This window comes from Lottia gigantea (assembly GCF_000327385.1).
Source record: "Lottia gigantea unplaced genomic scaffold LOTGIsca_11, whole genome shotgun sequence".
Taxonomy (NCBI): domain Eukaryota; kingdom Metazoa; phylum Mollusca; class Gastropoda; family Lottiidae; genus Lottia; species Lottia gigantea.
Genome location: NW_008707001.1, coordinates 2548856 through 2566530, shown reverse-complemented (window position 1 = coordinate 2566530; position 17675 = coordinate 2548856). Strand labels below are relative to the sequence as shown.

The following is a 17675-nucleotide window of genomic DNA, read 5'->3' as shown; positions in this document are numbered from 1 at the left end:
ATAATGCTTACTGTGACAGTAGTGCTTGTATAGAGAATACTTACTGAGACACTGGGACTGTTACAAAGAATACTTACTGAGACAGTGGGTCTGGTACAGAGAATACTGACTGTGACAGCTCCTGGTTTAGATAATGCTTACTGTGACAGTAGTGCTTGTATAGAGAATACTTACTGAGACACTGGGACTGTTACAAAGAATATTTACTGAGACAGTGGGTCTGGTACAGAGAATACTTACTGTGACAGCTCCTGGTTTATAGAATGCTTACTGTGACAGTAGTGCCTGTATAGAGAATGCTTACTGAGACACTGGGACTGTTACAAAGAATACTTACTGAGACAGTGGGTCTGGTACAGAGAATACTTACTGTGACAGTGGTGCTTGTATAGAGAATACTTGCTGAGACAGTGGGGCTAGTATAGAGAATACTTATTGAGACATAAGGGGCTAGTATAGAGAATACCTATTGAGACATAAGGGGCTAGTATAGATGCGACTTACTAAGACAAAAGGAACTGGTATATATAATACGTACTGAAACAGCGGTGCTGCTAAAGATAATACTTACTGAGACAGAGGGGCTGGTTTGGAGAATACTTACCGAGACATAATGGGTTGGTATAGAGAAATGTTAATTCGACATAAGGGGCTATTATAGATAAGACTTACTGAGACATACTTGACTGGTATAGGAATACTTACTGAAACATTTATATTGTTATAAAGAATACTAAAAGAGACATCAAGACTGTTAAAAAATACTTACTGGGACATTTGGGTTCGTCACCGAGTAGTTCATATGTACTAGTTCCAACATTATAACTGCAGTGTAGAGATTTGTTGACTTTATTTCCGTCATTCAATAAGCATTCTATTATAACTGAGTCACCAAATTCTGTGTCAGTCGTGTGGGAACCGTAGTACTTCGATACTAGTTCCTTGGATTCATCAGATCCTGTATATTTCAGCGGACCACAGGTGGCTTCTAGATAATGGTAAATTAAATGAAATAGATAGACTCTCGTTTATTCTTTACCATTATTTGGAAAAATACTCTTGAGGGGTTACAAGATCTGAGGTAACTCAGTCGCATAGTTGAATCGGGTTCTCCAGATGGGTAAGCATACCCTTCCTCGCTAGCGACATCCGCCACAGTAGTTCATAGTCCCCCGTTATTACCACTAATAAAATAAAACTAACTTTTACAAATAGGTGGATCAGCATTCCATCCATTACTAACACACTCCAGCTCTTCATCTTCATTTAATTGAAATCCTATATCACATCGGTAACTTACTTTGTCTCCAAACGAGAAATTTTGTCGTCTTGATAATAGTTCTCCATGCTCAATATTAGCTGGTCGAGGGCATATATTGCCTGGAATAATTGGAAATATTTATGTAATGAGTTGTATGAGCAGTAAGTAATGTTACAAAAGCACAGGCACAGGCATGTAGGCATAACCTTTAGTGAGAGAGTATTGTTTGTGCAGTAAGTTTGAATAATATAATATATTTTGAATATATGAAATGGAAGTCCATATTCTTCAGAATCTGAAAATAGATGAAGAATAATGGTTCCAACAGGAACATTAATATCTATGGAAATCGTAAGAAATATTTTTTTCGGCTAAAAATGTTACTTTAAAGATGGGTTTCCTTATTTTTTATTGTCAAATTAAGCAAACTATTTGACAAATTGGTGTTTTAATGAATTATCATGTATTCTGAATCATATCATTATTTTCTTATTGCATATAATTAAACGTTTTAATCAATCATAAATGTCCACGTATCTGGATAAACAAATTGGAATTCTGCTGATAATTCTCTTCTAATTTAGCTCATTATGAATTAAATATTGACATGTAAGACAAACTGGTTTTTTTCCAATTCATTAGAACACCTCTACTTTCTATTAATATAATTATTAGCATTTTCATTTTCATAAATGAAATAAGGGAACCCATCTTTAAGTGAGAAGAGAAAATGCATATTCAGTGCACGTTTAAATACAAAGGTCATAATTTACAAACTGACTATAGCACGATAATGGATTTAAAAGATCAGTTGGGAAAATAATGACGAGGAAAATTTAATCGATGGGTAAGAGTAAGAGTTAGGTTGGGTTAGAGTATGGAGAATAGTAAATAGGATTTGAAATCTAAAGACGGAGCTACGGACTGAATCTACTTAACTGAAGGAGAGGCTGTAGTTCAGTCATTTGGAGAGAAGGAATTTTGACGTCATTTGCTAGATTACATGGATAATGAATAACTTGAAAGTATAACTTACGAACACAAGAGTGATCAAATCGTAAGACATCTCCTGGTCTTAATCCAGTTTCTTTATCCGACTTCACTTTATTATTGACCCCGTTTTCAGTGAATAGAGTAAATCCTACATTACATCCACATATATAACTTCCAACATTGTTGGTGCAGACTTGATCACAGCCACCGTTATTCTCATCACACTCATTAATTTCTGTAATTATTATACAAATATACTTTGTACAATCACTTACTTTAAACAATTACACCAATACATACTTTTCACAAATACATACTTTTCACAAATACATACTTTACATACTTACATACTTTACATACTTACATACTTTACACAAATACATACTTTACACAAATACATACTTTACACAAATACATACTTTACATACTTACATACTTTACATACTCACATACTTTACACAAATACATACTCTACACACTTACATACTTTACACAAATACATACTTTACACACTCACATACTTTACACAAATACATACTTTACATACTCACATACTTTACACAAATACATACTTTACATACTCACATACTTTACACAAATACCTACTTTACACACTTAAGTAATTTACACATTCACATATTGAACACAATTACATATTTTACACACTTACATATTTTATGCAAATACATACTTTACACAATTACATAATTTACATAAATACATACTTTACACACTCACATACTTTACACAAATACATACTCTACATACTCACATACTTTACACAAATACATACTTTACACATTTACATACTTTACACATTTACATAAATACATACTTTACACACTTACATAGTTTATATAAATACATACTTTACACACTTACATACTTTACATAAATACATACTTTACACACTCACATACTTTACACTAATACATACTTTACACACTCACATACTTTACACAAATACATACTTTACACATTTACATACTTTACACTAATACATACTTTACACACTCACATACTTTACACAAATACATACTTTACACACTTACATACTTTACATAATTACAGACTTCACATGATTACATGCTTTATATAAAAACATATAATGTAAATACTTCATACATAAATACAATCAAATACTCTTTTTACACGATGAAGTGTTTAATGAGGGAATGCTTGTCAAAAGGTAAATGTGAAAATTTTTTAACTGTCTTCCATTTACAAAGTTTTAAAACCAAGTAGAATACAAGATAGAATTATCATTAAATAATACATACCATGACAAAAAGAGTCACGGGACTCAAAACCAGATTTACACATGCATCTATATGAGCCTATTGTATTCATACAATCAGAATCATCACCACAGACCGACTGTTGACCGACACATTCATTAATATCTGGTAAATAGAAAACAATCATATCTTACCATCAAAATAAAGATAAGATAATAGCAATGTGGATTCTTTGAAAAAATACTGTATTAAAAAAAAATCTTTATTCTTAAATAATGATTTTTTATTATTGTTTCTATCATTTAAAGGGATTATAGGCAGGTTTTCTGAATTCTTTATGTGTATCAAGACCCTGATTACATCAATTTTCAATCAGACTTCTGTGGTTCTTGCAATTCCACTAAAACTAAGTGTTTGATGTCGTCACTAATCGCAAAATATGTTTCATCGAAGAAGGACTTTGCGATAAGTGACATCATAAAAGGCTTACTTGCATTGCAAAACGTCTCCTTGAAAATTGGAAATGTATGTTACCAGCGTTCATGATACACATAAATTTTTAGAAAACCTCTTGACAATCGCTTTAAATTAAATATCATAATACACTTCGAGTTGACAAATTCAGGAACATTAAAGGGGCTGTCTGCTTTTTTCAATCGTTTTGTGTTGTTTAGAGCGAGAAATACATCAAACTGCATGCCAACATGCAGAGGAAGATGCGTCTTACCTTTCGTGAAAGTTTTAACTTAAAATATCCAAGCGTTAAGTCACAAACAGCTAAACAAACAGCCAAACAAACAGCTAAAAAGAATCTTAACCGGTTACGTACGTATTTGAATCCCCCGGGCTCCATTTGTACTGTATTAGCAGATAATTGATTATGAGAAATGAATTCTGATTGGACCACCAATTATTAATATCCAATCAGCAGCTATTTCACAAACGTACCTCCAAAAGTGAGTTGCAGGTCCGTAGTGTGAAATACTCTGTCCATGCAAAAATCACGACGTCATGTATTTTTTTGGAACAGCAATTCTCAAATTTGGTGTTAAAAATGGTTTCCTCTGTCGTCAGGTCAACGAAGAGAAACTTTACAAGGAACAAACGTATCATGCATAATCAGCCCACTTTACACTTTGAAATTAAAGCAGAATGCCCCTTTAAACATGACACAAAATGGGCGAGTGGAGTTCGGAATACCAGGAGTACAAAAAGTTTAGAATCGAGAATCTAGGCAACAGTTTTATTTAAATCATATAGTACCAGTAGTTCTACTGAAAAGTCATCTTATACAGTTCTCATGTATTAGACCAGGGGTTTTCAACCTGGTGATAATGAGACACTTTGTAGTTCAGCATATTTTTTGACAATTATAGTTGAAGTCGTTCTATTCTTCGATATGAAAAAAGGTGGCATGGAAGACCTTCAGAGAAAACCGCAAAATAATAAGGATTTATAGGAGGAAGGGGGTAATGCATACGATAAAGGATCCTGAAGGGGGATTAGAAAGAAAACCCCATTCAGCTATATGAATATCTCATTGAAGTGGTTAACAACTTTCGAACAGTGTTATCGTCAATACTTCCCTCTTGGGTTGTCGTCTGCTAGGCGATTAGGTGCCGTGGGTTCGAATACACCTCAAGGTAAAAAAATTCTGATGCCTGTGCGTGTCATTCCGAGAGTCGGCCGATGTCGACTTTCATCACCTAATACCTAAGAATAAAACATCAAAATATAAAAGTTGTCACCTACCCCCACATATTATTTCACCATCGAATGTCTGGTCGGGACCACAAGTTATTTCGTCTGTTCCGTTTATCTCATATCCGTCTTCACAAGTGTAGGTGACTTTACTTTCAAACTCTACAGGTTCCTTTGTTACTGTACTAGCATGTTTAAAGCTGGGTATACCACATTTCTTTTCTACAAATAGATACATAAGATAGTTTGCAGAGTAAGGTATCATAAATCTTTATAATACTACCGTAAAAACTAGAAAATACCGGAGGTAGGGCCAAAAATGAGAGTTGTCCCTTCGGGATGGGGGTCTGGGGTCTGTTTTGATCCCTGTGAAATAAACGGATTTCAGATAGCCTATGAGATGAACTTTTAGCATCTAGTGGGCTTCATTTTCACTTCGCGTCCTATGCCGCCACAAAGGACGTAAATGCAAATCTTTTCTCATCTCATTTTATGTCTTTTATTCGTAAACTTTGCCAGAATTTAAAATACGATACTAACTAAAACACTGAGGTTCCTTATGAGACCACTTTCCAGTAGTTAAACAGACTAATTTTACAGAACCAACCAAATCGTAACCAGCATCACAAGAATATGTGGCAACTGAGGCAAAATCAGTTCCTGTTGTGTTAGCTCTTCCATTCGGCACCACGGGAGGGTCTCCACACGTTGATGCTGAAAAGTGTAAATAGTTACTATTAAGCCCTTCTCATTGTACTTTCACTGGTATAAATAAATTTACAGTGCGTAGTTGGAGCTTTATAACATTACGTACTGCAAATTGCCATCCTTATAGCCCAGTCTAAGGATACACCTTGTAGCTTATTAACATAACATTCTGTAAATTGCCATCCTTATAGCTCTGTTTTGAAATACACACTGCAGCATAATAACAACTGTTTCCGAGTTACAAGTTATTGAGAGACATCTTAGCCATTTATCATGTAATTATAGATACATTGATCTGATTATGCAATTGTTATGCAACAAAAATTTGACTACTTCATGACCGTGTGAAGCGACGGCAAATTATCATTCCGTAATTCTAGTAATTTCACACAAATTTGATCAGCCATTTGGTTTGAACGTGAGCATGTGAAGCCAGAGAGAATCAATGTAGTCGTACGATACGAAAGAACTGGGTAGAAATACCGTTGAAATGATATATATTATGTCAGTTGTCTGGAAATAAAATGAAATGGAATGAATGGAGTTTTACGTGCTACTTTTCTGCACCTTGTGAGCCAATGAAGACGGGCAACGCCATGCAGGGTGCAATGAGGGAAATTTTGCCAGGACAGCGGCATTAGCCTGCTCTTTTTCGATTTCCAACTGTCGAGGGATCTTTAACGTGCACATCCTGTAGCACACGGGGCATCGGTTAATTGTCCCATCCGAACGACTAGACGCTGTTTCCATGTCAGCCCCTCTTACCTGCATCACTGACAGGGGGAAACCGGGTTGCAAAATCCGAAGGTATTATCTCGACCTATGCCGGGATTGAACCCTGTTTCAACTATTTCAACAGTGAACGTTTTTCATTATCGTATATGTGGTTTTATGAAGTTAAAACTTGTACCTGCACATGTAATATCACTACTGTAGGAACCAGTATCTAAGCAGGTAGCCAAGGGTGAGATTGTGTTCATTTTGAACCCATCGTAACAGGTATACTCCACTTGTTCATTATACATAACACTTCCGGTATAGTTTGATATATAACCATTTGGTATAGGTGGAGGGACACCACAATATGTTACTGAAATTAAAACCATAGCAGGTTAGGCAAGGAAACATAAACCATGGTAAGCAACGTCCTACTTTGATGCATTTTATTGGCTAATGAAGACGGGCAACGCCCATGCCAATAGTTATATGAAATGAAAATAGAGGTGTTTTAATGACTCGAAAAAATACCAGTTTGTTTCGCATGTCCATAATGAGTTCATAATAAGCCAAATTAGAAGAGAATTACTAGTAGAATTCAAATGAGTGGCCGATCAAGAAAGGTCAAAAAGTCTCCTTTTTTGGTTTATCTAAACTGCAGGCCTACATACATGGACATTTATGATTGGTTAAAACTCTTAATTATATGCAATAAGAACATAATGACATGATTAAGAATACATGATAATTCATTAGTAACACTAAATAAATAAGGAAACTCATCTTTGTTATTGTTTTTTCAAAAAAAAAAGAATAAAAAACAAAAAAAAACAGTAAATGAATAATACACTGTCCCTCAGTCTATTTATGATCATACTCAAACCTTTCCCGTGGAAAATTTCTCTCATAGTCGAATGAATCTGTGATATTTCACCTATCATACGTGACATCAATGGGTAAAGAAACTTCATAAAAGGAATTTTGTTAGAGAAATAATGTAAATATTTTACCTTGGCAAGTAGGATAAACGTCATAATTCCATTTACCCCCTTCCAAACATACAAAAGATATACTTTGTTGACCGTTATATTCGGCCTGGGCAAATGAATATCCAGTATCACATGAAATGTCTACCATTGTAGCAGGGGTGGTGTCACTAGTTGATATCGTCATATTCGGATGAGTTGGTATATCTGGACAGCCTGAAATCAATTACAACAAAGATATAGCGATGTGTATAAATGCAGCGATTTGATTGGATAGTATGGAAAACCCCTAGAAACCTCTAAAGAAAGATTGTAAATAACATGACTTATTGTTTAAAGTTTTCCCTTCAAATCCAATCAAATCGCTGGCTGCTCTGTGAATTAATGAAAATGACCACCTTGTTTTCAACAAGGCCACGTTCGTGAAATTTCTTAAAGTCCATTCCCAAAAATTCTCCGAGAACTTCAGAGGTATTTTTCAATCCGGCAAGATTCTCATTTTATTTCACTCAAAGGTATGTCTTCTGAAGCTATGCGCCTACCATAATCAGATCACGAACTTAGTTGACCGCCATATAAAAGGACTTTCTCAAACCAAATGCCTTTAAGACAGGTATGTGCGTAAGGCGTATAATGTTTGCAGATTATGCTGGAGAATTCAAGTTGCAGTCAAATAAAAATACGTGTACACGTTATATAACATCTTGTTGAAATATGGTTGTCCTTTCTAAAAATTCGACAAATTATGTCTGGTGAGGTGATTTAATTGTCGTTACGTACCCAGCGAGTACTTTATCGAGAATTTTCCCGCTGATTGAATAAGGTTACTAGTGAATTTCAGGTAAAACTGATTGCCTACAGCTAAACTCTTAGAGCCCACTATTTCATTGAACCCTCCATCGGAATGATATGAAGTTGACATACTTTCTTCGTCAAAAATCTGAAATACAAACATGGTTCAGAGATAAACGTATCGACAAGGTTCAATTTTACAAATACAACACTGACTAACTTATCCCACTGACTAGTTTACATCTGACTACTTATCCCACTGACTAGTTTACATCTGACTACTTACACCACTGACTAGTTTACAACACTGACTGTTTACATCTGACGAGTTCAGATCACTGACTGTTTTCATTGCTGACTAGTCTAAATCTGACTGACTGACAACTGACTTGTTTACATTATTGACGAGTTCACATTACTGACTAGTTTACATCACTCAATAGTTTACATCAGTCACTAGTTTACATCACTGACTAGTATACACCACTGACTTGTTTACATCACTGACTAGTTTACATCACTCACTAGTTTACATCACTCACTAGTTTACACTCGTGTTAGTTGGAATTTTGGCCAAGTGTCAGTTGACATCATGGTTAATGGACACTAGTGTCAGAGGACATCAGTGTCAGTTGATATCAAGGTTAATGGACACTAGTGACAGAGGACATCAGTGTCAGTTGATATCAAGGCTAATGGACACTAGTGACAGAGAACATCAGTGTCAGTTGATATCAAGGCTAATGGACACTAGTGTCAGAGGACATCAGTGTCAGTTGATATCAAGGTTAATTAATGGACACTAGTGACAGAGGACATCAGTGTCAGTTGATATCAAGGCTAATGGACACTAGTGTCAGAGGACATCAGTGTCAGTTGATATCAAGGCTAATGGACACTAGTATCAGAGGACATCAGTGTCAGTTGATATCAAGGCTAATGGACACTAGTGTCAGAGGACATCAGTGTCAGTTGATATCAAGGCTAATGGACACTAGTGTCAGAGGACATCAGTGTCAGTTGATATCAAGGTTAATGGACACTAGTGTCAGAGGACATCAGTTTCAGTTGATATTAAGCAGTTGAAAGCGTTTGGAATAGTCAAACACCCAGTCTTGATAATGTTTTCAATATACTCACCTTGATATTATCAACTTTATCTGCCAGTTCAAGTTTCTCTATCACAATAGTATATGGTCTGTTGGTATTATCTGGATCAGTAATAAGCCAGGAACATGTTGTAGATGGTGAATACTCTTCTTTAATATACCCAGGTGAATGTATCATACCATGCGTCTGAGCCAATTTGAAAGTACAACCTAAATAGAAGAACGGAAATGTAATGAAGGTACTGTCAATTATGCCACACTACAACCTATATCTTATTTTTGTTTTCTTATATTTTTTGCCGTTGTAATCTAAAAAGCACAAAGGTCGTAGGACGTTCCTCTGAATTTTTAGAAATATTATGTATATTAGTACATCTTTTACTCAAGTTCATTTATCGTCATATTTTTTTGCTTAAATAAACCATCCGAACCAAACGATTCTAACCGTAAAACGAAACCCGAAATCCAAACAACATTGGTGCCACATTAGTAGAAGTATATCAATCATAGGTGAGTAAATCTAACTTTGTGACATCGATATCCTTTATAGAACCTGGCATTATTCTGAGTGGAAGGAAGATCGTTGTCCTTCAAAGGAACAAGTGCGCCATTTCATTTTGACCAATTATACTTTAGTCTCAGAAACCGCAATTTTTTTAGCTGAGCCAATCAGTAATAGTGTTCACACTTCACTGATGAAATTTGAGCCCTCAAATCCATGTGTGTCCAGAATCATCCACAGTTGAATGTTAAAATGACGACTCGTCCTAGAATTCCAGCCAACCCTCTAATTTCATATTCACATCTAGCTTGCTTGTCTTGTATCTTTATGAATAAGATTTGTTTGAGAATACCTTTCTTGTAGGAGATTCTATACCCGGTCTGGCCAGGCGGTACAAGAGCATAATAATGTATAATAATTCTCAGGGCATTGGACTTAGTAGTGATCACAAAATCGAAATGACTGTCAGTAGCCGTTTCAATTCCGATAATTTCAGTGGCGGGTGATAAGTCTTCTCCATCATAAATATAAACCATAAACTTCGTGCCCTCTTCTGTATCCTTGATAAATTCTTTAACCTGAAAAATATTTATTACATAAAATAGAATGGGAGTTTTACCTACAAGGGGGCATGTGGGTGGTGTGGTATTCCCGAAAAAATGGATTGCCTCCCTAAAAAAAAAAACAACCAATTCCATTACTTAACTAAACATCATACACCATTGCCCCTCTGGATATATTACTTGCCTTCCCGAACTTTCAAGTCTGGTTACATTACGAGCCTGTTTACATCCTATGCCTAACTGATTTGGATATGAATCTGCCAAGCAGAGCAGTATGTAGTTATTTTTCTCATAAACATCAGCTAAAATAATTGAATGATGGATGATTGATGATTATTCTGTCATCGATCTTCAATTGATTGAATGATGAAATGATGATGAATGATTGAATGATGATGAATGATTGAATGATGATGAATGATTGAATGATGATGAATGATTGAATGATGATGATGAATGATTGAATGAATGCATGAATGAATGATTGAATGATTGAAAGATGATGAATGATTGAATGATTGAATGATTGAATGATTGAATGATGAAATGATGATGGATGAATGATTGAATGATGATAAAATGATTAATAATTGAATGAATGGACAATTGGAATGGAATGAATGAATTACCTTAAAAGATATAACCTCGCCTTTTTCAGCTCTAATCAACCATTCTTTATAAAAATATCGAGGACTATTTGGATAAAATGGAGATGTTATAACTTGCCAGTCGTTAGTAGCTGTTAATTCTATAACTCCACTGTTTAATTCCGGAATATCTAGACAAAATATAGAAACATCGACAATATGATAGATCAAAATACAATTTCAAATTACGTTTACATCCATACCCATGAAAAGTTCAAAGTTACCTTGATCCACATTTTTATATCTGGATAACTGGTTATAACCGAAAAAGTTTATTTGTCAGTCTGGAAGCATATGGAAGTTATTCGGATAGAACTGGACAGAACCAAATTACTTTTGCAGTGAGAAAGGGGTATTAGCATACTAACACTCGCGTCCTTCGTCTTCAACCGACAGTAAGTAAAATATACGACTCGGCTGTAACATAATTATTGAAATACAAATTAATATCTCCTTGATTAAAATACGTTTGATTACCTGAAGTCCATTTGATTTTGAAACCACTTTTAATAACGCTAGAATCAGTTTTAAATTCTATCAGAGCTTGATTTGATGTCATGTAAAACTCCTGGTTACTTTGTTGTCCCGAGAGAGTTGCCACATCTATAGTCTGTATAGGATCATAAATATGGACATAATCTCTATGTTCTTCAGTGTTGAAATTTTCAATCTGAAAAAAAAACAATAATACTTCTAGGAACCTTTATCAACATCAGGCAGCAGAAAAAATATTACTTAATACAATTTAATCCAGACCACGTATTCTTGAAACGATCTTAACGCTATGGTGTCCTAGATAAGATAGGATTTTCAAAGGTTTGTCATGTTTTTCAGACGTTTGAGACTCACGACCCAATATTATACCCCCTATATAGTTGTCATCTCCAAAAACTACAAAAACAGCATTAATATCACCAAATACAGGAATCTCAAAGGGATTGTTAAAGAGGTTTTCTAGTATTCCATGTGCATCGGGGACATTGATAGCATTAATTTGCACCATTCCAATTTTCAGTGATAAGTCTGTGGTTCCTACAATTCTACAAAAAAAAGGGGTTTGATGACGTAACAGATCGCAAAATGATTAGTATCACAGTCATATGTTCGTCCCGATTAGTGACGTCATCAAACACTTGTTGTAGTAGAATTGCGGGGCCTACAGACGTCTGATTGAAATTGGAATGGTCACACTACACATAATTTTTTTAGAAAACATCATTACAAATCCCTTTAATATTACCGAAAGTTTGATTTGTTTTCCCACTGGTCCAATAATAGTCCATGTATGATAAGCATTGTCTTTATATTGATTACTGTTTGTAACTTCAATTTCACCAGAGATACCAGTTTCTTCATATGTGGATTGATTCGCTGGAAAATACACAAAATATGTTTGCCAACCATCTAGGATATTAAATGACGAAAGTGATACAAAGTGCTGGAATACAATTCTCTCAGCTGGTGACATAAATTGTGTGATTACTTCCCCTTAATTTCTTGGTTTGAAAAACGAATCTTTCCAGAATTTTGAAATTCCTTGAACTCTGTTGGTCCAAACAAAACGATGTGAAATTTATGAAAAAATAAAATGCACGAGAGCATAATATGTTTAAAAAAAAGTCCATAGGTCACCACTTGTCTAGTTGGGCCACTGTAAATTAACAGAAAAGAATTGAACAAACGGATACAACGGATATATCCTTTATCAAGTCAAACGAGTTTACGGGGTAAGACAAAAGATACTTACGACAATTCTGTTCGTCAGAACCGGATGCCTCACAATCTCTCTCTCCATCACAAACCCATTTCTTGCTGATACATCCGGTGTTGTCATGACAACGGTAACCACCTTCAACACATGCCTCAGTTCGACAAATATACTGGTTCCTCTCAAAACATTGTGCAACTTCCCATTTACCGTCTTCATTTTGAGCCAAACACTCAGACTTTTCTTCTAGATTGGGCAAACTTTTTGACTTTGGTTCGAACAGATCAAACAACCCAAATGCTTCGCATAACTCTAGGAATTGAAAATACAGATCAAAATGTATATAACATTTATATTAAAGCGTAACATTTCTGCTGGATATTTTCTGCCCATGGTACTCGATATCGATCAGCGGTAGATTAATCGAACCAATTTACACTACAGATGGATTTATTGGAATACCTGACTCCTTGTGTTCTGAAGAAGTTACCTGCATGGTAGCCCAAGTCCTTAAACTGACTTCCTAAACATAAGAAAAGTTCTATTTGAATCATTATAGTTGTCATACCAGAGGCCTTATTCTTGAAAACTTCACTCAAGATGAGTTCAGTGTTCCAGTCATCTGATTGGTCAATCACTTAAATTGATTTTAAATCAATTTTATTATCCAATCAGATTATTGTATTTCTAAAATATGTTTTTTAAAGTTAAGTTTTGGAATATAAGGCTCTAGAACCCCGACATTTAGTATCTGTATTGTAGTTATCTCGGCTCACCCTTTTAGTTTCCATCTCAGAATGTGCACTCCAGTCATCTCAATTAAGCACTCACTAAACGAATTTTTAGCTATGCCAATGGAAATTCCAAATGTTTCCATGCAAAATATGCAGAGATTGCAGACTTACTCGAGTTAAGAATCCACACTTTCTTCCAAGACTTTTGTTTGACTAATCCGTAGATAAAACTATTCTCGGTTTCATCTCTGATCTCTACCAACTTAGAACTTAGTCTACAAGTAAGAAATGAAAACGATAACCTAGGGCATTTCATTGGTGTATATCTATCAATCTTTTACATACACCAACATGACATGGTGCATAAAATGATTTAAGGGGTTTCTGTTGGCCGTGATGTGTATTGAGGGACATTTATAGGCAAGGTATGCTTACTCTTCTACCACTTTTCATTATAAAATACTTACTCACTTGATTGATATACTTCTTCAAGTGAAAAGTTCATTAGCTGCTACTAATGTTTTGCCAGAATGTTGTTTTGATTTCGGGTTTCGTTTCGCGGTTCGGTTTATTAGTACTTGGTGTATTTATTGTATATTTTTGCACTATTGCTAATTTCCTATTGGACGTTGTGGATTTCCGTATTTCAAGAAAACAGATTATGATTTTCAAATAGTTGACTTTGGTGTTTCATATAACATACCCTTTACAGGTTCTCTCTGCATTTGAAAAGGAAGTTGGAATCTCAACCGCCAAGTAGCAATGTCCACCATCTCGTACCCATCCTGAATCAAACAGAAATAAAGCATTGTTTGTTAATAAGATAAATGGGATGTCATTTGTTAATAAGATAAATGGGGTGTCATTTGTTAATAAGGGAATACAGAGGTCATTTGTTAACAAACGCAAACAGAGGTCATTTGTTAATAAAGGCAAACAGAGGTAGAGGTCATTTGTTAATAAAGGCAAATACAGGGGTTATTTGTAAATAAGGGAATATTGATGTCATTTATAAATGAGGGGGCTACAAATAATATGGAAAAAAGAGGTCATTTGTTAATAAGGGAATACAGAGGTCATTTGTTAATAAAGGCAAACAGAGGTCATTTGTTAATCAGGAAATTCTGATTTTGTAGTCTGAATATGGAAATAGGAACGTGAACGTGAATTTGAGTAATAACTGTAAACTTCCACAGAATTGTCAACATGTGATATAAATGTAGACCTACCTTCCTCGCAGTGGAAATCGATAGATGCTTGACTGACAACCTGAAAGAGACCATACAATATATTTATATTTATAAAGTTCTTAGATAAAAGGCCTGACAATCTTATGATCCCATGTTCTAAATAAGAAGGGGTGGGGGCAAGGCAATGACCCCATTAGCCCCTATGCTGACGCCCGTGCTGACTTCGTCTTTCACATTTTTTGCAAATTTTGTTCTCGTAATGTAGCAATTTTAATCTGCGCTTATTCAAACTATTCAAAATCAACCATTGATAAGTTAGATTACATTGGTTTCATAACATCCTTAATCTTTCAATCTGGTGTGACGTTAAATTTCAATTATTCACCAATTCATTTTGTTTGTTAAAAATATACTCCTTTTCTATCGTTCAATGATCTCAGACAACATCTTAAAATTAGAATATCACGATTTTAGTCGAATTAAGCGGTGCCTAGAGATTTTTTTTAACCAATTTAAAGCGCTGGAGAAGGGAGAAATTTGATCGGTCATCGAGTTACGTCAAAATGTTAACTTGACGAACGTTCATTAATTAGTTAACTGAAGTGGCTACATTAAAGTTAAAAGCAAATAAAAACGGAACGAAAGTTTGGTCTAAGTTTAATTAGACTGGTAAGTCGTTGAAACGCAGTTTATAAATTGAAGCTGTAAGTGTCCACGAGTCACATACAAAGACTTGAAAACTTTTTTATGTCCTTAAATTATGTCTCCCTGGTGGTTTAACGGTCCGGTTGCGCCTTAAAGAATATTGTTAGAGTAAACAGAATCAAAGATAATTGTATGGATAAATTGAACGTGTTTGATTGGTACATTGAGGTAAACTTGAGACGTTTTTAAGTGAAATGAAAAGAAAGTCGATAAATTAACTCAAAATCAATGAGGCGGAATGAACATCATTTAAGCGAAATATAGGGTAATGTGAAACAAGCACATGACGAGGTTGTAAAAATAGAATGAAATCCTCTCTACACGCTGAAAAAAAGCTTGTGTTGAAACAACACAAGTTAATACACAAGTGATATGTCTATAATTGAAGGCTTTTTAAAATCAACCACTCTGATCTGAATTATTGATGAGAAATGAAATGTTTTACGCCCTATTTTTTTTAGGATGGGGGGCGGTGGGACATTTCCCTACTTTGCTCTGCTGTAGCTACGAGCCTGCCCATCGAGATCACGAGTAGTGAGTCATAGCATAGTCTCTCTTCCGAAACACCTGTAACTCTACGCCTGGAATCGTCAAGTTGTCAACCCCTTTAGAGGGTTCACATTGTTAATATTATATTTTATGTTTCGTATAATTGATTGATCTAAAGTTTTATTAAAGAAGTTTGCTTTTTCTAGAATTTAGTTTGTAAAACAACTAAGATAGATGAAGGAACCATCAACCTATCCTTGGCCTAACCTTATCTGTTTCGTCAACAAGAAAATAAGAAAAGTCTATTGAAAACCATAGGGCGTAAACAATTTTAGAGCATTATGAAGCATTGGACTGCAAATGAATATAATGTTATATAATGCGATGACAACAAGCTGGATCTAATACACAGTTTCATTATCAAAATTTAATTATCTTTAATGTGTGTCCTTTCTTTGTTTAATAATCCTGACTCAATTTTCATATTCAATGTTTTTCATCTGAATTTTATAAACTTTGTTAAACTGGGTGTTGGTTGTGGAAGGTCTAGTTACCTACATAGATTTGGTAATGTAGGAAATGTATGTTTATTATCATACAGACCTCAGTGTTCGTAAATAGTGCGAAATTAGTTACTCCCCAAAGTATTCGCTTACTCGCCAGGGAGGGGGCTAACTTGCCCCTCCCCACTCCGAAAAAATGGCCCCTTCGAATATATTACAACAGATTAAACGGGTCTTCCCCAGAAAATTTTGAAAATTAGATCCCGGAAACGCCATTTACGTTCATTTTGATAACCATTGAAGCCACCAAATATCGTATCCCCACCCCCTGAAAAAAGTGGTGGAGACCTGTGCCCGTGTCCCCACCTCCATCTGCGCCCATGTGTGAAACTACACTCCATTTTCTATAGTATCTATCATAAATCTATATACCAAGGAGAGAATATATGGTCCAATGCACTAGAAAAATTGTCACTGAACACCTTAAATTTATATACATGTTTTTCATTTTATACAAACACCCTGGGACGTCTGAGATTTATAACATATCTTTTATATTTGTATAATAACTAAATTTACTATGCCAAACAGTTTACCGTGAAAGTTCCGCTTGTGCTCTGCAACACAATCGGTATTTAGTTTAACGGCAACCATTTTTGCCAGTATTACGTCCAGAGTTTCAAGTAAAAACGAGATTCTTATAAGTCAGACATTAGACGTTGATGTTTGTAGACAAAGCCAATTAAAACAAAAATCATTGGTGAAATGCCGGTAGTAAAGAGGCTGGTCCAAGAATACACAACGAAATCAACCATTCATTACCGAGGTAGATTTGGCTTTACGAAAACTGACGAGAGTAGCAGTATGTTACTATGAATACGTTACAGTTTGTTAAACATTTTAAGGTGAACTTTAAACAAAACAATTCGTTACGAAGAAGAATTAAAGGGAGAATTCGTATAAATTTTGGTTTCTCACCTAACAGCTCAATTCCAGGTTTTTGGAATGAATACCCTTTGTTCAGCATGTTGTAGAAAATATGTGTCCTGTCAGACGGGCACCTGACCCCAATATTTTTGTCAATTTAGTAGATCAAGCTTTTATATGGAGCTTCTGAGAGAGTTCCTAT

At 35.0% G+C, this 17675-nt stretch overlaps 1 protein-coding gene across 1 annotated transcript; it reads right to left on the bottom strand.

Moving 5' to 3' along the window:
- Positions 1–1198: 1198 nt before the first annotated feature.
- LOTGIDRAFT_156525 (hypothetical protein) lies at positions 1199–16918 on the bottom strand (the record flags this gene model as incomplete). The annotated part of the gene is made up of 21 exons (XM_009047159.1): positions 1199–1380; positions 2298–2489; positions 3535–3657; positions 3687–3735; positions 4220–4350; positions 5245–5415; positions 5734–5907; positions 6812–6991; positions 7629–7820; positions 8385–8544; positions 9537–9715; positions 10360–10585; positions 11200–11348; positions 11695–11887; positions 12458–12588; positions 12965–13237; positions 13416–13562; positions 13831–13934; positions 14363–14444; positions 14889–14928; positions 16913–16918. 21 exons carry the CDS (start codon positions 16916–16918, stop codon positions 1199–1201), a joined length of 3084 nt encoding a protein of 1027 aa, XP_009045407.1.
- Between the last annotated feature and the right edge of the window lie 757 nt (positions 16919–17675).